Source organism: Taudactylus pleione, unplaced genomic scaffold (assembly GCF_031769625.1).
Source record: "Taudactylus pleione unplaced genomic scaffold, aTauple2 ptg000154l, whole genome shotgun sequence".
Lineage (NCBI taxonomy): Eukaryota > Metazoa > Chordata > Amphibia > Anura > Myobatrachidae > Taudactylus > Taudactylus pleione.
In genome coordinates this window covers 1,961,913-1,983,337 of record NW_028284556.1, presented here as the reverse complement: position 1 = coordinate 1,983,337, position 21,425 = coordinate 1,961,913, and the positions used below count along the sequence as shown (strand labels likewise).

Genomic DNA, 21,425 nt, shown 5'->3' with positions numbered 1-21,425 from the left:
GTTTACAATTGTAAAGCGCAATGGAATATGCTGCGCTATATAAGAAACAATAATAAGAAATAATAATAAATAGTGCAAACTTCCATGGTGCGTCTAAAGACACTGGGGGGAAATTCATTTATTTTTTTTTAAATGTATGCACACATTTCATCTAGCAACTTTAGGCGTAACTATTGAAAAGTTCATTTTTTTTTTGGGCACCCTAACCACTTCTTTAGACTGGTTTAGCAGCTTTGTGCAGCTAAACTCTGTGCCTTTAGCCGCATTAAGTACTAATAGGAGCCCAAACAGAAAAACAATTGAATTGCGCCATCTGGAGCCTTTTTGTATAGATGCCAGCAGAGGGCGACCAAAACATTTGAATCGCAGCCTGAAATAAAAACGCAGAACACCGCACAAACAGAATTGTAGCTCAGTGGTTATAGGACCTACTTCGTTGTGTAGAAAAGCTGAATGTACAGTAATAATGCCCCAATTAGCCTACTAGTCAACATTTTTTGTTCAAAATGGCAGAATGCTTGCAAAGTGTCACTACGCAACATCTTTTTTTACTTATATTTCCATAAAACTGTCTTGTCCCACACCAATTTACAAGTCTTCAGTTTTAAAAAGGTTTTATTTTTCTAAGGTCACTTCAAAACAATCAAGATCCATACGATTGTAAGGAACAGAAATGTTAAATAAAAACCCCAATTAGAATGGAAGTCTGTTTTGAACAAACTTGAATGTGACAGCTTGTTCAGTCCTTTTGCAAAGCATGGTCATTCTTGCCAAATGCAGCATCGCAATCCAAATATTGTCCATTAGCTGCGGTCTTCAAACTGAGTCTTGTTCTTTAACAAGTAAGCAGCTAGAAATTCTATTGGATTTGGAGGTCTATTGTGAGAAAAAAAAAAAAATTCAATTAATTTAACATATGATCTAAATGTTGTTTAACAGTCAGAGTCAGTTGGTGGTAGACTCAATTAGGTGCAAGGTCCCATACCTTCATTTATTATAGAAACAAAGAAACAGCGCTCTATAGTTAAAAAATAAAATGAAAAAATTTAATATTACCGGGTTATAACCCAAATCACACAATAAATAACAAAAAGTAATAAATAATTACACAAATCACCTATATATCTCAGTCAACAACTTATGGTCACAACTGATTAGATATCCCTATGCTGAATGCTAGTTTTGATGAGTCAATGTCCAGCCAAATAATTACCTAGTCCAATAGCCACACAGGTAAGGGGTCAGTTTGATGAAAGTGGATATATAGGCAAATACGGCTCCCCAAAACAAACGTGTAGAGGACTTGATGTGACAGGTCCAGTGACCAAATATTTAGGGTCCAATTTACGATGTAGCAATTCCTACAAAGATGTCCCCAGGGCACAGGTCCAGTAATAGGTTGGTGTAGCACTTGTCACTGATAAGCACAGCAATGGATGGTAATGAACATGGCGCTGGATCAGAAGAGTAACGCAAGATGTGACAGCCAATTCCCTGACACGTTTCGCTGTGTCCAACTCACAGCTTTATCAAAGGTGTTGGTTATGTGGCTGCAAAGGCCATTTATACTTATATTCTAAAGATGGCTGCTGATTAGCAGCTGCTGCAATTAATCCTAATTACATAAAAAAAAAAAAAACACACATAATCAATAGAAAAACATAACATATGGATCTATAGGATGACAGACTTATCCAATTGTGGATTCGAGTAGTTGATTTATTTATTTATCTAATATCAGGAATGCACACACTTACTAGTGACGATCTTTTCCGTCCACGTGATGTAAACAAAACACACGTGGGTGAGGAGATGGAAAGCTATTGGGTGATAATCTTCCACGGCTATTAGGATAGTGAGATAATACTCACGTGATCTACTAGCGATCACAAGTCACGGAGATTGGAATACACAGCCATTCCGTTCACGTGATCTATACATTTAACACGTGATAGGGACGTCAGTGTGGGACACAGTACTGAAGTTGATCATGTGATGGTAACCCTCAGTATTTAGTCCACGTAAATGATAAACTGTTTTTATTCGCTTCATCTATTATAGTACAACTAGAACCACTTTAAGTCGGAGAATGCCGGTTACCGGGCCTTAAGCCAGGTGATTGGTTGCGGTAACTGGCATTCTCCGACTTAAATGCCGTCCGCGAGACTGTTAGAGCTGCTCCAAGCCGGAAAACCACACTGGAATACTGTAGTTGGACTTAAGTGCGCTTAATTGCTTAACTCCAGGAACTCCTTCCAAGGGCTATTCAGCATCGCGCTGAATTGAATCACCTGCATAGTATCCCATTGTGCTGAACAGGTGTAGTATATCAAGCAGACATTCAGAATGTCGACAGTCGGCAATGCAATTTTACATTCTCTTTGAATGTAACCCTGACCGCAGCCTAACCCAGTCATGGACTGTTGACATTTAGACCATGTCAATATTATAAAATGTATACAGTGTTAAAAACATAGCAAATAAAATTAATTTACATTTTGGAGTTTGGAGATCGCGTATATGCAGAATTGAAGGAAATGGATGTGCAGATTCATTATCAACAGATGCTTCCTGGGAAAGCCCCATGCCTGAAAGCTGGTTACCAGTTAGTATTTAGGTTTTTCAGTTTTATTTACTTCTCTCAGATGTTGAGTCTTGCTTCAAGACCCTGAAGTGTGGGAGATCAGCTCCCCAGCAGTCTGAGATAGTAACACCAACAGCAGCCATGTACGACCTCTTGACATCTTTACAGCTTGAATCGCCATTACCACTTCTATTATACTCAGTTTCTGTCACCAGCCAGCTCTAATTTGGCTCAAACATCTTTGACTTAGCCCTTCACGCAAGACTATATGCAGGTTGGTAACCTGCAAGCAGTGTATAATACTATGGAGCTCTTTAGGAATGACCTGGCTGCCAATTACATTGCTTGGCAAGCAGTTTGTTCTGGGGCGTTGTATTCTCTGCCTATATCAGTGCTCCAACAAGTTTTCATTTGCCATGACAATGGAGGGGTTTGAATTAGACTAACACAAAACCCATAGGAGGTCTAGCTTTAGTACCCTGAAAATGTCACCTCAGGGTCATTTTTTGGCCAAATGCCAAAATCAATCATAGATCTTTCCACTTATCAAAAGACTTGGAATAATATGAGATATGGTAAGAACTTACCCTTGTTATCTCTATTTCTACGAAGTCCATAGGGTTCCACAGGATACCTTGGGTATAGGTGTGACGTCAGTCGCAGGGCACCAAAGAGTTAAGCTTTCAGCCTCCCAGGATGCACTAGGTCCCCCTCCTATACCCCGCCCCCGGGCCAAGGCACCTCAGTTAGTTACCAAGCCATAGGCCGGAGGAGGAGAAGGAAGAGAGAGAACAAAGATCTGGACACATACAAGAATCACATTCTCACCAGAGGGAGACGGAAAACCGGTGACCAGAGCAAAGCCCATCTGCAGCACAGGTGCGACAGGGCGGGAGTCCTGTGGAACCCTATGGACTTCGTAGAAATAGAGATAACAAGGGTAAGTTCTTACCATATCTCATATTTTCTACTTCAGGGTCCATAGGGTATCCACAGGATACCTTGGGGATGTCCCAAAGCAGTATCCTTTAAGGGTGGGGACGCTCCTGTGCAGAAAGGAGAATCCGCCGCCCGAAGGAAGCATCCTGAGAGGCGAAGGTGTCAAACCTGTAATACCTCACGAAGGTATGGACAGAAGACCACGTAGCAGCCTTGCAGATCTGAACTGCCGAGGCACCACGTCGAGCTGCCCACGAAGGACCCACAGACCTAGTGGAATGAGCCTTCAGAGAAGGAGGGACCGGTAGGCCTTCATGAAGATAAGCTTCAGAAATAGCCATACGGATCCAGGCTGCCAAAGTTTGCTTTGAAGCAGGCCAACCCTTTTTACAGAAGCCATAGAGGACAACAAAGCGTCCGACTTCCTAAACAAAGAAGTGCGGTCAACATAAGTCCTTAAGGCCCGCACAACATCCAAAGAGGCCTCACCCACGGAAAGACCCGGTGATTTAAAGGCCGGAACAACTATTTCCTCGTTAACATGAAACTGGGAAACAACTTTGGGAAGAAACTCGGGCCGAGTGCGGAGCACTGCCCTGTTCCCATGAAAAACCAAGAAAGGGGGTCTACAAGAAAGAGCCCCTAACTCAGAAACTCGTCTGGCTGAAGCAACGGCCAGAAGGAAAACAGTCTTAGCTGTTAGCCATTTAATATCCACTGAGCCCAGTGGTTCAAACGGCGGTCCTTGGAGAGCCCTCAGGACCACAGCCAAATCCCAAGGCGCCACAGGTGGAACAAAGGGCGGCTGAATACGGAGAACACCTTGCATAAAGGTGCGCACATCCGGGATTGTAGCAATCCTACGGTGAAACCAGACAGATAGGGCCGAAACCTGTACCTTCAAAGAAGCAAGGCGAAGCCCATGATCTAGTCCCACTTGCAGGAAGGCGAGAATCCGAGACAGACGAAACTCCCGCGGTGCATAACCTCTCGGTCGACACCACTGGAAGAACGTATGCCACACGCGATGGTATATCCTCGCGGAAGACTGTTTCCGAGCTCGTAACATGGTACGCACCACAGAGCTGGAAAACCCCCAGAACCTCAGCATGGCCGTCTCAACAGCCACGCCGCCAAAGACAGCCGAGTCAGGTCCGGGTGAAGACAAGGACCCTGAGACAGAAGGTCCGGTCGTAGCGGCAACAGCAGAGGACTGTCCACGGACAGACCCTGAAGGTCTGAGAACCAGTGCCGTCTGGGCCACGCGGGAGCTATCAACAGGAGCGTCCCTCCTTCCTGTTTGAATTTCCGGATTACCCGTGGAAGAAGGGAGACCGGAGGGAACAGGTATGCGAACCGGAACGTCCACCAGAGACGCCCCTTCGTCTCTTGTGCGAGACCCGTACACCGGCAACTTGTTGTTGTGCCGGGACGCCATGAGGTCGATTTCTGGAAGACCCCACCTGTCCACCAGTAGTTGAAAAACGTCCGGGTGCAGGGACCATTCCCCTGGATGAACGTCCTGGCGACTTAGAAAGTCTGCCTTCCAATTTAGCACTCCCGGGATGAAGACCGCTGATATGGCCGGAAGATTGCGCTCCGCCCAAACCAGGATCCGAGAGACCTCTACGAGAGCCGCCCGACTGCGAGTTCCTCCTTGCCTGTTTATGTAGGCCACGGTGGTAGCATTGTCCGACTGGACCTGCACCGGGTGACCCTGGAGAAACCGCTGTGCCTGCAGGAGAGCATTGAAGACCGCACGGAGTTCCAAGATATTTATTGGAAGCTCCGCTTCTGTCGGCGTCCACCTGCCCTGGAACAAGTGTGGACCCGAAACTGCTCCCCAGCCCCGAAGACTGGCGTCCGTTGTCAACCGGACCCAATTTGGAACCCAGAACGGACGTCCCTTGTTGAGGTGGGTCGTCTTTAACCACCACGCAAGGGACAGGCGAACCTCCGGGGTGAGCACAATCGTCTGGAACTTCAGAGACTGAGGCAGCCCGTTCCACTTGGACAGGATCAGGTGCTGCAGAGGTCTGGAGTGAAACTGGGCGTATTCCACCATGTCGAACACCGACACCATGGAGCCCAGTAACCTCATCGCAGAGTGTAAGGACACCCGGCGGCTGTGCAGACAACTGCGCACCCTTGACTGTAAAGCAGAGATCTTGTCCTCCGTCACGAAGATCCTTTGCTGTCCCGAGTCCAATAAGGCTCCAAGATGCAGAATCCTCCGAGACGGGATTAGAGTGGACTTCTGCCAGTTGATTAGCCAGCCGTGCCGTTGCAGCAGTGCAATGGTCAGGTCCAAGTGGTGTAACAGGAGCTCTGGAGATCCTGCCACCAATAACAGGTCGTCCAAGTACGGCAACATGCGGACTCCTTGCAGCCGCAGAGAAGCCGCCATGACCGCCATAGCGTCCTGTATGTCCAATGACACCATGTAGTCCCCAGGTTCCAGCGCCAGAATGATGGACCGTAGGGTCTCCATCCGAAACTTCGGGACCCGCAAAGACTTGTTGAGTGCTTTGAGGTTGAGAATCGGACGATATGACCCATTGGGTTTCTGTACCAAAAATAGATTTGAATAGACACCCTGGCCCCTCTGGGAGAATGGAACAGGCACTATAACTCCAGCCTGGAGCATAGTGTGCAATACCTTCCGCAGCTCCGTAGCCTTGTTCCGGTCTGATGGTAGACCCGTGGTGAAGAATCGAGCCGGGGGTCTGTGCCGGAAGGAGAGGGCGTACCCGTGAGAGACCACCTCCAGAACCCAAGTGTCTGTCGTAGTGAACGACCAACACCGGGAGAACTGCAGCAGGCGGCCTCCCACCCTGGGATCCCCCAAGGGGAGACCCGGACCGTCAGGCCGCAGGCTTGTCATCTGGCTTGGGGGCCGGACGTCTGGTACTCCATGCCTGTTTCCGGGGCTTGACCGATTTCTTAGGGCCAGCCTGTCGAGGAAACGACTGTGGTTTGGGCCTGCCCTGGGCCCTAGATGACCGAAAGGACGATGGTCCAGAACCAGAAGGAGCAGCGGCCAACGGGAGACAAGCAGATTTGGCTGCCGCCAGCGTGGCCACAATCTTATCCAGATCCGGACCGAAGAGAACTTCTCCGGTAAACGGCAACGCTTCCAGACCTTTCTTGGATCTGCGTCCGCCTTCCAGGATCGCAGCCACAAGGTGCGACGAGCAGCTACCGCTGCTGAAGAAATTCTAGACACCAGAGTACTAATGTCTAGAGCCGCCTCGTTGATGTAGGTGGCCGAATCACTGAGATTGCCAATCAACTCCGCCTGTTCGGCCGGACAGTCGGATTCAAAAGAAGCCTCTAATGAATCCGCCCAGCGCTCCATCGCTCTGGCAACCCAGCAAATGGCCATAGCTGGCCGTGCTGCCCCCCCTGCAAGGGAATAAGCGGACTTCAGGCAGATTTCTACCTTGCGGTCCGTAGCATCCTTAAGGGAGGACATGGATGGCATCGGCAATGTGGCACTACGGACAAGACGGGTCACGTGAGAATCCACCTGTGGAGGGGATTCACACTTAGCAAAATAATTATCCGCGAACGGATAAGCCACCGCCAGGCGTCTCTGCGGCTGGTATCTTTTGCCAGGTTGTTTCCACGCCTCCTCTAAATGGTCCACCAACTGACCCGAAAGAGGAAAGACTGTGGCATCGCCCTTCACATCTTTGAAAAAGGCATACTTAGATTTAGCCGCTGGGGGAACTTCGTCCTCAATCACCAAGGCTGTGCGGACCGCCCGAATAAGTCCAGGAATATATACTTTGGACTTAGCATCAGCGTCCTTAGTATGGAGAGGTTCCTGATCGTAAGGATCCAGAATCTCCCCATCATCAGACGTCCCTTCGTCATCCTCATAAGGAGCGGACAGAGACGCCACCGGCCTTTTATGAGGCCGCATCACAGACTCCCCTTGCAACACATCCGACAAGTGCTGTACAGAACTCGTCAGGGAGTTAACCCACGCTGGCTCCTGAGAACCCGGGAGCGGGGAAATAGGGAGACTGTGGGGTACCACCAATTGTCGTGGGAACCCCTGCATGGGTGACGACACCACAGACTGCTGGGACAAACCCATCGGAGTAAACGCGGGCTGCGGAGCTAACTGGCCCACTAAAGCTGTTAACGCCTGAGCGAAACAAGCCCAGGGCGGCTCCTGTACCGATGCTGTAACCGTAATAGGCCGCGCCATGGACAAACACTGCCGGCAAAGGCCCTCCGCGCTACCCTCCCCCTCCGCTAACGGTACTTTGCACGTGGTACACTGTAGCCGGAGGGGAAAATCACTTTCAGACATGATGGCACCACGTATGTGACCTCTCTCACCAATTAAGTATTAAATAGGCGAGAGACCACCCTGCAGCACCGCACCGCAAGGGCTTTAGCAGAAGAACAGGGACAGTATTAAAGCTGACAGTTTAGAGAAGAAAAGTTACAGGCAGCGCTAGCACAGTCACATACAATGCAGAGAAATAACAATTCCTGCACTAACAGCGCTGATCACTCAACTACACAGACACAGGGCCTGGTAGGACACAGCGCTGCATACACAGACCTGAGCCACAGCGGAGGAGAGGTATGCGGGGGGACCCAGACCACGATGCTTCCTTCCAGACTTCCAGCAGCGTTCACCATGCGTTGCAGAGAAGATGGCCGCCGAGGAGCAGAGAGAAGCTGGCCTGGGGGAGGAGCGCTGACACAGGACCAGTCAGCACAGTGCAGAAAGGGCTGTGTGCAGCGGGGGAGGCGCCGGCTGTGAGACAGGGAAGGCGCGCTCCCCTGGCATGCATTTAACCCCTGGGACGCCGCAGCGCTACCGCTCTGCTGCGGTCCGCTGTCCCAGGGGGTAGTGGAAGCGCAGGTTGGTCGCCTGGCTCCACGCTGCAGCCAGTCCCCAGGGAGCCCCCTGCCTGGGGACTTAGGACCATGTGATCAGCGGGGACCCACCGCGGGACCCCGCTGCTTACCTCTGTCCCCCTTGAATCCGGCCATGGTCCGGAGCATCTGGGGTCACCGCTAGCTGTGACCCCAGACGCCCACCAGCATCCCCGGATCAGTACCGGCGTTCTGGTACCGGCGGGGTGTAGGGAAGACAGCATGGACGTCAGGACTGACTGTCCATGCTGTTCATCCAGATGTGCAGCCACAGCTGCATGAAGAAAAAGCTTCAGGGGCTCTTCTAGCCCCCACTCCAACAGGTGCACCCGACTCCGGCCGGGCACCAAACTAAACTGAGGTGCCTTGGCCCGGGGGCGGGGTATAGGAGGGGGACCTAGTGCATCCTGGGAGGCTGAAAGCTTAACTCTTTGGTGCCCTGCGACTGACGTCACACCTATACCCAAGGTATCCTGTGGATACCCTATGGACCCTGAAGTAGAAATAAATAACTAAATATATATTTTTAAAGTTGCTGTATTTGCAGACTTTTTATACAAATTTAACACTACATATTCAAGAAGTCAATGATTTGAGATGGAAAAAAAAAAAATTATAAAAAAAAAGGTGTGGTGCAGTGAATTAAGCAGCAGTGCATGCTGTTGACTACTCTGGCTCCCTCGTCCCACTCAGCAGAGCAATCATGAAGGCCTCAGATGTGGCAAAGAGTCAAGTATAAAAAGTTTCACAATGGACTCCATACCATAATCACCACAGCTTCTGCAGCAAGCAGACAGAAAGACTATAGTGATTTCAGGTCAATTACAGCCGACTACTAAGACATCTGTGGAGCGGTGGCTTAAACTGCGCCTGTCATAATGCTATATACACCAGAAGTCTTTTCTTTTTACCAATTATTTCAACCAATTCGCCATGGAGCCTATTTTCACCCTTGTGCTGAACCTATTCTGACACTTCCCATGCTAGCCAAGAAAGAAAAAAAATAAGTTATGGTAGACTTACCTAGATAACTCCTTTTCTTTGAAGGCCATAGGGTCCACAGGGATAACATGGGGATATTATGGTTGGAAGACCAGTCACCAAACTGCTCCCAGAATGCCCCGGGTCCTGCTCCATATATACCCCACTCCAAGCCATAGGACATCAGTTTAGTTAAGTCTCAAGGCAGGAGAAGGAAAGGAGAATGAAGAACAATCATACACCAGAAACACTCACATAAGATTAGGGAATCTGACCAAAAGAAAATAACCAAATGAAGCCGGGTGAGTCAGGCTGGGTGTCCTGTGGACCTAGAAGAAGGAGTTATTTAGGCAAGTCTACCATAACTAATTTTCTTCTTCAGGGTTCATAGGAATACCATGAGGATGTCCCAAAGCAGTTCCCCTAGGGTGGGGGTTGCTCGAGAGGAGAACTCGTCGCCCAAAAGGAAGCATCCTGAGAGGCAAAATTATCAAAGGCATATAAAAAACATAAGAAAAAAAAGTGTGGACAGAAGACCATGTGGCTGCCTTGCACAATTGCTCAGCAGAGGCACCACGAGTAAATGCCCATGATAACCCTGCAGACCGAGTAGAATGTGCCGTCAGTGTTTGGGACAACGAGATCAGGCTGTGTGTACATACACCTGAGAGATAGTCATACGTAACCAACAAGCCAGGGTCTGCTTGTTAGCTGGCCGTCCTCGTTTGTGAAAACCATATAATACAAAAAGAGCATCTGATTTTCTAACAGAATTTGTACGCTCCACATAGATACGGAGAGCAGGAACTACATCCAGGGAGGCTTCACCTACAGAAAGATCTGGAGCCTGAAAGGCTGGGATAACAATTCCTTCATTCACATGAAAACAGGACGCTACCTTAGGAAGGTAACCATTCCTTGTACGAAGAACAGCCTTTTCCTGGTGAAAAATCAAGAATGGGGAGTGACAAGATAGCGCTGCCAAGTCAGACTCTGCGAGCAGATGAAATAGCAAGAAGAAAGTGTATTTGCTGTTAACCACTTCAAATCCACAGACAGGTTCAAATGGGGAAGCTTGTAACCCTTTAAGAACCAAAAGACAAATCCCATGGCGCTACCAGTGGAATAAAAGGAGGCTGAACTCACAAAACTCCTTGGAAAAAAATTGTAACATCTGGTAATGAGGCAATCTTCTTCTGGAACCAGACTGACAGTGCAGAAACATGCACTCTCAAAGTGGCTAGGCGTAGACCTTTGTCTAATCCTGCCTAAAGAAAAGCCAATACCCCGGAAAACAGGATTTTGGTACTTACCAATAAATCCATTTCTCCTTCATCCATTAGGGGACACTGGAGTATAAACAGTGGGGTATAGACAGGTGAGAATGGAGCCTGGCACTTTATATTTCTTCAGAAGAGTAGTTGGCTCCTCCCCCTCTATACGACTCAGTTAAAATTAACCAAGCCCGAGTGGAGCCAAGGAGCATAGCCAACAAAAAAAAAAAAAAAAAAGGAAAAGATAACAAGGAAGAGGAGCAGGACAATCCAATCCAAGACCGTGAACAGTCAATCCAAGTGACAACCTAACTACACAGTGCAGACCGACAGACAATGAAGCTGCAGCAAAAACCACCAAACACTGCAGGACGGCACAGAGCTGGGAGGTCGTCCAGTGTCCCCTATGGAATCAAAGAAATGGATTAATCGGTAAGTACCAAAATCCTGTCCTCATTCATCCACTAGGGGACACTGGAGTACAAACAGTGTGGACGTCCCAAAGCTGACCTCCCCGGGTGGGAAGGCGCCGAGACCTACAGGCGTCTGCAACTAAGAAAAGAAAGTTAGGGGGGGGGGGGGGGGTCCAGAAAACAATGGATAACCATGACCCTGCATGAAGAATGTCCTGAACAGTCATCTCAAACTGACAAGCACAAGTACTGCCCTGGACACCCTGTGGGACCCTTTCTGAAAACGCAGAAGCAACCAAGAGCACTAAAGTTTTTGTTTTTTTGTTTTTTAAAGCTTGGAACGAATATGAGAATCAATACAAAAAAAAAAAAAAAAAAGTGAAAATTTAGCTGCAGCCTACCATGAAGAAGAATCACAAGAATGAGCAGCCTGGGAGGCCAACACTGGCCGCTACAACAGAGTTGATCAACCTGCAGCGCTCATATCAATCAGAAAAAAAAAAAAGGTTAAACCAGAAGGGAATTAAACAAAGTTCCATACTCTGACAAAACGTAACAACTGTCGAGGAGGATCCAGAAGAAAGTCCACAACTTCTAGGAGCACAAACCCATTTTGGAGGAATCGGCAAGTTATCTCCATGAGGTTGAGAATCCAGAAACAGGAGCAACCGATAACGTAGAGCTCCCGGCAGAAAGGTAACCGAACACGTAGCAGGTTCACACATACCGAAACAACCGGGAAGACAACTCTGCACCCAGAATGAGTCCAGAGATAAAAAAAAAAAAAAAAACCACCAGTAACCATTGGTGGGTTGGAGAAAGATAAGACGGAACGGCAGGAAAACTTATTATAGTATATTATTGGAGTGACCCCCACAAGTACAGGAAGAATATACAAACTCTAAACAGTTAATGCTGAAGAGGGTATCGAACCAACAACCGCAGTGCTGTGAGGCAGTAATGCCAACCATCACACGGTCTGCGCTGACCCTGAGAACAAAAAGGTGTGGTAAACAGAGCAGCAGCAGACTTCTAAGCAAAGAAAGCACCACTACAAACGCCCATGTCAGGTAGGTAAGAACAATGAGCTATGCAGACAAACACCAACGCATCAACAGTGATGGGTCGCCTGCAAGAGAGAAGAAAACGTAAAAACCCATAGAGCCAGGACAGATGTGGAACCATGATAAAATCATGTGGCTTATGCCACAGACCTCTGAAGAGGATGTAGAATAGCTGGATCCCCCGGCAAGTATCATCAGGCCAATCTCCAAAGGAAGTCACAAAGAAACCGTGGGCTGCACTAAGGAATGAGAGCAACCATAGATTATAAAATTTGCTGTGAAAAAAGGACCTGGAACATGCTAGGGAACCTTGAAACCTAAGCAAGACTACTTGCGAATCAGAGTAGACTGAAAACATTAATTGAATATACTCCAGGTAACAAATGTTTAAAATTTGTGAACAGAAAACCAGAAGGCAACTAAGGTAAAGTAGTTAGAAAAGAAGGAAGGGCATATATATATATATATATATATATATATTGAATGATACAGCGACAGGCGTCACTCAGAAAGTGCACAGTGCAATAAATATATAAAGAAATGTAATCAAAAATTCATAAGGACACACTAACATGAATACATATCAGATTGACATTTTGTGCGTTTTTATTATAATTACAAGATAAATGAGCAAGGATGATGTTACATGATGGCTTAAAAAAGCATATCAACAAATCTCAACACCACAGTGTTGGAATAAAGTGCAAATGGTTAATGGTAAATATTGCACAAGCCCAATAATATATACTAAAAACAGATGAACGAGAATACGGTTTTAAAAACAGCAATGAATTCAAAGGTGCTTATCTTAATAGATCAAAGGCAAGAGTGCAGCTTCCCCAACGCGTTTCATCCAATGGGACTTTTTCAAGGGATATTAGCTAGCAAGCATGAGTCCATATTTATACCAAGCTTAAACAGAGCCAATTAGTCATCCTCATTACAATTCGTGACCTCATATCCGGTCTATCGGAGTGATTTAACAAAGGAGATTTTCAAAACACTCCTATGAATAAAATACATTATTTATAATGTGAATGGAATTCCAGTAATGTCCAGATCTTTCTAATATTATGTAAAACTTAGCGCAATACTAAGCAGTACTTCCGCCCACAGATTCCAAATCTCCGCCCTCAATGGCAACATCCGCCCTCTTCCGGGTCTGGACGGAGGCAGATGGTTATAGGATCGGCGTCTACGTAACATCTGTGACTTCCGCCCTCACTTCTGGCTCCACGTGTCATCCGTCCTTCAGTATCCGGTGATGGTATCGCGGGTGTCCACGTGACTTCCGCCCTGATTCCAATGTTAATCATCTCACAAGCATCCGCCCATAGACGACGTCATCGACATCCCACTCAGGTTTATCGCTTCTTGCTCCTATCATATTCCAGGAATAGGCACTGCCATAAGTCTGCGGAAGCAGAAAAACGCAGTAATTTTTGGAAAATTAAGAGCGCCATTTTAAGACAGGGTCATTTTGCCCAAAGTGTTAACATTAATAGACACACCACTTGGATAGGCATAAAATTATGGTGACGTTATAGAACAATAAGCCGAGATATAGCAGCAAAACCAGAGCCACCAGTATTACTGTTCCACCTTCCTGCTTGAATTTTCTGAGAACTCTTGGGAGTAGAGAAATCGAAGGAAAAAGATACACCAACTTGAAATCCCATCTTACTGCCAGTGCGTCCACGAAGGCTGCTGATGGGTCTCTGGACCCGTACCTGGGGAGCTTGTGGTTGTGGCGTGACGCCATGAGATCTCTCTGTTAGACCCCATTTGTTTACCAGGAGCTGAAACACTCCAGGATAGAGAGACCACTCTCTGGCATGTATGTCCTGGCGACTTAGGAGGCCCGCTTTCCAATTGAGTACGCCTGGTATGAATATTGCAGAGATGGCCAGAAGAGGACGTTCCGCCCAAATCAGAACCTTCGTCACTTCCTTCTTGGCTGCATAACTGGTTGTGCCTCCCTGATGATTGAGGTAGTCCACTGTAGTCGCAGTGTCAGACTGGATCTGGACCGGCCTGCCCTGGAGCAGGTCCTGTGCCATGATCAATGCTCTACTGCTCGCAGTTCCAGAATGTTTATTGGCAGATGACTTTGATTTGTCCATCTTCCCTGAAAGGTGTGATGACATGTCACTATCCCCCCATCTGCGAAGGCTGGCGTCCGTGGTGAGCATCTCACAATCCTTGTTTAGATGATCCTTTCTCAGCCACCGCAGGAGGGAGTGATGAACCTCTGGAGTGATAAGGATCCTCAGACCTTACAAGATGATGCTGTCCGTTCCACCTGGAGAGAATGAATCTTTGTAGAGGCCAGGAATGGAACGGAGCATACCCCACCATGTTGAAGGTGGATACCATTGATCCCAGGACCTGCATTGCTAACAGAATGGATACCCTTTGATTGTGTAGCAGCTTGCGTATTCGCAATGATAGATCCGCAATCTTGTTCCCGAGAATCCAGAAAACGCTCCCAGCTGTACCAATTGCTGGTGTTGGGGAAAGTGACGATTTCTTCCAATTGATTATCGAGCCGTGCCTTTGTAGGCAGGATATGGTCATCTGAAGATGGTTTTGTAACAAAAACCAGAGTCTGCGCCAATAGAAGGTCATCCAGATATGGCAGAATTGACTCCCTGACGCCTGAGATACGCCGTCATGACTGCCATTATTTTGGTAAGTGCCCAGAGAGCCGTGGATAGGCCAAAAGGTAAAGCCAGAAATTGGTAATGTTGCTGAAGAACAGCAAACCGTAAAAATTGCTGGTGGGATGGTATAATAGGAACATGCAGATATGCATCCTGAATGCCCAGAGAAACAATAATCCCCCCCAAATCCATTGTCAAAATAATTGACCGGAGAGTTGCCATACGAAACTTTGGTACATGGATAAACCTGTTGAGGGTTTTTAGATTTAGGGCGGTTTTCAATTAGTTTCGCATGCCAGACTTTGCCTACATCGCGTATTTTAGACAAGGAAACTTATTGTGCGGGTGCCCGCTATTCGCCCTATTCAATTCCAAAAGACGCAAAAACAGCGACATGTAAAGTCAGAACAAGCGAAAAGTGGTGTCAGAATTGTGGAAATCAGCCTGAATCCCCCAAAAGATGCAGAAACATTTGGGGGGGGGGGGGGGGGGGGAATCAATGCAGTAGTGACCAATTAGTCGTAATAAAACTGTTTGGGGTATTTAAGTTCGCACAATTGCCTCTAATTAGCATCTTTGCACAATAGGTGAATAGCATAAAGCAGTATTTTTGGGAGAAAATAAGTAGTCCTGTCAAATTTGGGGCACCTGAAAATGGCTGCAAGCATCTTTTAATGTCTCTAAAGTGTAGTTTTAATAAAAGTGAAATTCCTCCCTCATAAAAGCACCTGCATTCCCAAAAATACTTGACACTTTCTTAGAGCTCCCTCAGAGAACCTTATTTCGCTAGTTTGTACACTTGTCCGCCCACTTTGAATTTGGGGGTGAAAAAGCACAAAGTACTTTTCTTGGGTTTTCCTAGTTTTTATAGGGATTTTTTGACGGTTATCCTTTGGGGTGGCTGTCCCAGGGGTTCCGAATGGTTTCCCCACCTTTGCACCCGAAAATGAAAAAATTTTGCACTTTACTCCTGCTATTCAGAGGCAAATTTTTTGCCTATTACATTGCACTTACTTTCCACATACGCGAAAAGCGGATGGAATTGAATATGGAGATACGTTTCCGACAGGCGAAAAGTTGCAACCGGCGATACTTTTTTGCGGATCTCGGTTTTTCGCTTTTAATTTAACACGGGCCTTCGTATAGGCCGATAAGCCTCATTCGGTTTCTGAACCAGAAACAAATTGAAATAAGCCCTTCACTGTTGAGACACTGGAACCAGAATTATTACCCCCTCTTGCAGCAGGGAGTGAATGGCTTCCTGAAGGGCCAAGGCCTTGACAGCATCTGATGGAGGATCTGTGCTAAAAAACTTCTGGTGGGGATGTCTCCTGAAAGTGAGGGCATACCCCTAAGAGACCACTTCTCAGACCCAGGCATATGTAGTTGCCAATAATCCACAAACTCAAGAAGCCGGCCTCCCACCCTGGATCCCCCAGGAAGAGGCCCGCTCCATCAGGCTGAGGGCTTGTTGTCCGGCTTAGAAGCTGGAAGTCTTGCCGGGCCAGACTTCCTAGTTTGTCGCTTAGACTGACGGAAACTAGTTGGCCTGGAGGAAGACTGTTCCTTTGCTAGTCCCAGAGGACGGTAGGACTGAAAAGAAACCTGCCTAGAGCTAGTTTTTGGACGTAGATGGCAGACCTGCAACTTTATATTAGATTATCCAACTCTACTCCAAAAAGCACCTTTCCATAGAAAGTTAAGACTTCCAGCACCCTCTTAGATCCTGTATCAGCTTTCAAAGATCTTAACCAAAACGGGCCCTGCGTGCCACTATTGATGCCCTAAAAGCTAAAATTCCAGTATCTACTGCAGCCCCTCCCAGATAGGAAGCTGCTTCCCATATGTGGGAGATATTCATCATCTGTTCTCCGGTAGCATTTGGTAACGAATCTTCCAATGCCCCTATCCATTATTCAACAGCTTTGGCTATCCAGGCTCCAGCCATAGTTGGATGAGTAACCGCTCCAAATGACGAAATAAATAAATAAATATATATATTTTTTTTTTTGTAATAGTTTGAGTAAATTTGAGAGTACATTGAGAAAATGCAATAAACAGTAACAAAGTCAATATGAAACAATTCAAAAATCAGCAAAAAAGCTGTAGACAAATCGTATACTGTAAGGTTTGAACTGGCTAATGGAATTAACCAGATTGAGTAAGATTGGAAAGAGGGGCGGGGGAAGTGAAAGGGAAAAAAGGTAAAAAGAAAAAAAAAAAAAAAAAAGGGAGGGGAGAGTTAAAGTAGAGTAAGGAAAAAGGTGAGAGGGAAGAGAGTCGGGGGGAGTGTTTGGGGCCTTCCAATTGCAGGCTATTTGATACCTGGCAGCTGAAGATATATGAAGAGCTAGTCTATTGGAGTTGTTGGGAACATTATCGATCAGGGCGCAAAGTAGAAGATTAACAGGAGTGGGTGAAGTTGGGGGGGTCTAAGGAGTTGGGAGAGTAGGGTGCGAACCATGTTCCAGAATGTGACAATTAGAGGACAAGTCCACCATTTATGGAAAAATTTACCCATTTGATCGCATCCTCTCCAACATAAGTTAGAAGAGTTAGGATACATCTGGTGAAAACGTTCTGGCACTAAGTACCACCTTATGGTACACCTTGTAAGATGATACAAAATTACGGATTTGTAGGTATTGGTAATGTAGAGTATTATCCGTGTTTATATTGAATATCTGTGAAGGACAGATAAGATGCCCCGGCGATATGGTGGAACCTTGCAATGCCAGCTGAGGTCCATGGGCGAGCCATGCCAAGAGAAAGGCATGGGGGGGAAAGCGGGATTATTCCAAATGGGTGTTAAAGGGGAAAGGTGCGAGGAAAGGTTTCATTTATTAGGTCCCAGTTACTAAGCGTCGAGTTAATAGTGGGAAACAGAAACGAGGACTTGGGTCTGTGTTTACGAGGTACCCACGACAGGTAAGATGTGTCTGAATATCTACAAGGTCACTTTCTAGATCGACCCAACATTTGATGTGTCGAAGAGAGTGCCATGAAGCCATCTGACTCAGGTCGGGTAGCATTAAAGTAACGGCGTAGGTTGGGTAAACCCAAGCCTCCTTCCCACGTGCGTTTGACAAGTATATAGTGACAGCTCTTTGGATCTCATATGGAGAGTCGACAGCAACTGATCCCAAATGCAAATGTCACACCTAGAATCAACTCCAGACCTTTTACCTGCTTAATTGATAATGAAATGACGAGGGAATAGCTCACACCTGTCCATGAAATAGCTTTTGAGTTGATAGTCCCATTACTTTTGGCCCCTTAAAAAGTGGGAGGCACATATAGAAACCGTTGTAATTCCTACACCGTTCACCTGATTTGGATGTAATTACCCTCAAATTAAATCTGAAAGTCTGCAGTTAAAGCACATCTTGTTTGTTTCATTTCAAAGCCATTGTGGTGGCCAAAATATGAAAATTCTGTCAATGTCCCAATATTTATGCACCTGACTGTATATAACAGGATGATATCACAGTACTATTGCTGAAAAGGATATGAAATGGTCATTGGAAATGGTCCAGTGATATGGGTTAGGTGTTCGTTGAAAATAAAAATAAGGGCAATCTTTTATGGTGATGGCAAATCTCAGATTTGTAAAGTCCCCAGCAAACATGTAATAGAGAGTCTGCAGAATGAGAGAATAATTAACTTCTTCAGGTATCAGATTATGTAGTGGGAGAAGGGCCGGAGTCTTCCAAATGAGAAAGTCTTTGCCCTCTTTGGGATCCCTAATGATAACTGTTTTCCCATTGAAGTCGATCAGCAGCTTGAAGGGGAAGCCCCAACGGTAGCGGATACCTTGTGAACGTAATGCACTGGTCAGATCTCGGAGTTCCCGGTGTTGGATGATTGTGAGAGGGGCCAAGTCTTGAAAGAACTGGAGTTTAATGTTGTCGTATAGGATATGAGATTTATTGCGCGTTGGAGCAAGGACTCTTTCCTTGTCCTTAAAACTGAGAAAGCGCATAATTACATCCCGCGGAGGTTAACCATCTCGGGGCTTGGGTCTAAGGGCCCGGTGGGTTCTTTCTAATGGTAATTGCTGGGGACCCAGATCAGAGATAATATAGGTGAATATTTTGTGCAGATAGTTCTCCAGGTTGTCTGGGGTTACAGATTCTGGGATATTCCGAATACGAAGATTATTTCTTCTTTCTCGGTTCTCTAAGTCCTCATTTTTAGTGCGAAGGTCAGTGAGATCTTGAATAATGTGAGAGGTCTCTGTGGGTTTCGTTTTGGGATTTTTGGAGAGCATCTTAACGAGACTCCAATTTAGAGGTTCTGGAGGACAGTGATGAGAGATCGGATTTAATGGATGTGACCGCCTTATCCAGTTTGGATTCCAGAGATTCCTTGGAGGTCTGTGATAAGGATCTTAATGCCCTTGATGTCCTCTTTAGTGGACAAGGCTGGTGGTGGGGAGTCGTCCTCTTCAGTCTGGTGAGGGCACGGTGACGAGGGATCGACAGCCATTGAGGACTTATCACCTTTGGAAAAGAGTTGAGCTATGTCACCGCCCGTTCGTTTTTCTGGTGTTTTCGTTAGACCTATTCATAATGATATCGTATGGACAGTAGTAAGGGGAAGGTGGATTGATGAAGGGAGAAATTGGAAGGAGTTGAACAATAGGAGACCTAATACAACAGTGAATTGGAGGAGAGTGCTTTATTGAACTATATTGCCTAATTTAGTACCACCGGAGGGTGCAACATCGGAGTGCTCAGGGACTCATTGATACAAATTGTTATAACAAATAAACTATTCTGGCAAGAGAGTCTAGAATGATATGAACCAGGAAATGAAGAGTTTGGACTTGAGCTGGATACTGCTTTGACAGATGATGAGTCCAAGTGTAAGAATCTGTGAAGTAGAGATTCCAGTCTTATATTCACTTGGTGTCTCTTTTAGGGGGTCATGGTTATTTACAGGGTGGTATTTTTATAAGACAGTGTCTGGGAGCTCCACAATGTGAGAGGGCTACCGTTTGAGCTGGGGAATCAGAGGAATTTTAAGTGCTGAAGACAGGGAGATGATCGGGTCAGCAGTAGTGAGAATGACATGCAGGGAGAAGGCAGGCCTCTTCTCAGGATGGCGCCAGAGTGTTATTTGGCTCTGTGCACAGAGCTGAGTGGTGCTGCATGGGACTCTAGGAGTGAAGGTAGCAGGCTCTTGTGTCACCTTCTTGGTTCCAGCGGGCAGCGTTAGGGTGAGTAATTAAAAGTTCTCACCCCTAAGTGGTGCCGGCATCCCCCACAGGTCACGGTCAGGAAGGCAGTCCCGGATCCCACGCCAGTACCACCGATCCTTCAGCCAGTGCAGCAGCGGGTAGCGGAGGGGTGCCCAGGGTCTCCTGGAGGTCGGAGGGCAAGCAGGGGGGGGGGGGGGGGAGGGGGTGAGATACTCTGAACTCTGCAGCACTTTTAAGGTCGCAGCGGGCGAGCATAGAGGCCGCGGCTTCCAGCACGGAACAGGCACCAAAGCTCCTGAAGCCTCAGGCGATCCTCCGGCGCTGTAGCCGCCTCTACAAATGGGTCCGGAGGGTACAGTGGGCCAGTGACTGGGCCTCAGGAGGACTAGGTACCCCTATCTCAAGCAGTAAGGGGGTTTTAGTAGCTGGTGCACTGGGAGCTCCCCGAAAGATAATTTTTAAGACAGGTTTCAATCTTTTTATTTGTGGAATCCTTCAGCGAAGACGCTGATGGAATAGGCAATGTAGCATTTCTGATTAAATATGTTACATGAGCATCCACAGTAGGAGGTACCTCCCACTTAGTACATACAGAAGGTGGGAACGGGTAGAATGATGTTATTCTTTTATTCACATAAAATAGTTTATCAGGGTTACCCCATACCTCCTCGATAAGCTCTGTGAGCTGTTCAGATACAGGGAACTCCGTTTTGACCACCTTCCGGTGGTGATTAAACATTGGAGCCTTCATACTATGAGCCAGTTCATCATCCTGAATATCTAGGACTGATTTAACCGCCCTCACCAAAAAGAGGAGCCACTGTGGATGGATGATCCTCCTCCCCAGAGCTAGATTCTGGAGAGGAACCCTGTGCATAATCTAGATTCCCCCCGATTATGCGTCTGAATCCAAATGTTGGGCAGAGAGATAACCAATGTGCAAGTTACTACCCGTCTGTTATCAACATTAGATGGTACCATAATCTGACTAGAAAGGCCATAAACAGCCTTCCATGAAAGATGCATAGGAGGTGCAAACATAGTATACTTTGGACACCCCATCCAAGGAGGCATTGTAGGAGCAGCCATACGATCCACAACCTTCATCATAAACTGGGACAAAGGAAACCCAAGATGGCTCCTGTCCAGGGACAGGTAAACTGGATTGGTGAGGTGACTCTTTATGATAGACACAAAACCATCCTTTACGCCCTGAGAGGACACATAAGTCATACATGACTTACATGGAACCAACACAGGCTGCTCCTCCTCCTGTTTCCCTTTATCTTTTGACATAGTCAATAACTGCAATGTTAAGTGACAGCCTTCACAAAAACTCAACTGAATGTGAAGTACTCAAAAGAAACCTCCACCCCAAGTAGGATGGAGAGAAAACAGTGAT

The 21,425-nt window shown here is 46.7% G+C and overlaps 1 protein-coding gene across 4 annotated transcripts in view; it reads right to left on the bottom strand.

The window, feature by feature from the left end:
• Positions 1–597: 597 nt before the first annotated feature.
• The window catches only part of DPY30 (dpy-30 histone methyltransferase complex regulatory subunit), a 34,554-nt gene continuing 13,726 nt past the window's right edge, over positions 598–21,425 (bottom strand). For all 4 annotated transcript variants that reach the window (XM_088474460.1, XM_088474458.1, XM_088474459.1 and 1 more), the window contains one exon: positions 598–876. In XM_088474460.1, the coding sequence (XP_088330586.1) occupies positions 804–876 (73 nt within the window). In that variant the 3' untranslated portion in view covers positions 598–803. The remainder of the gene's footprint in view (positions 877–21,425) is intronic.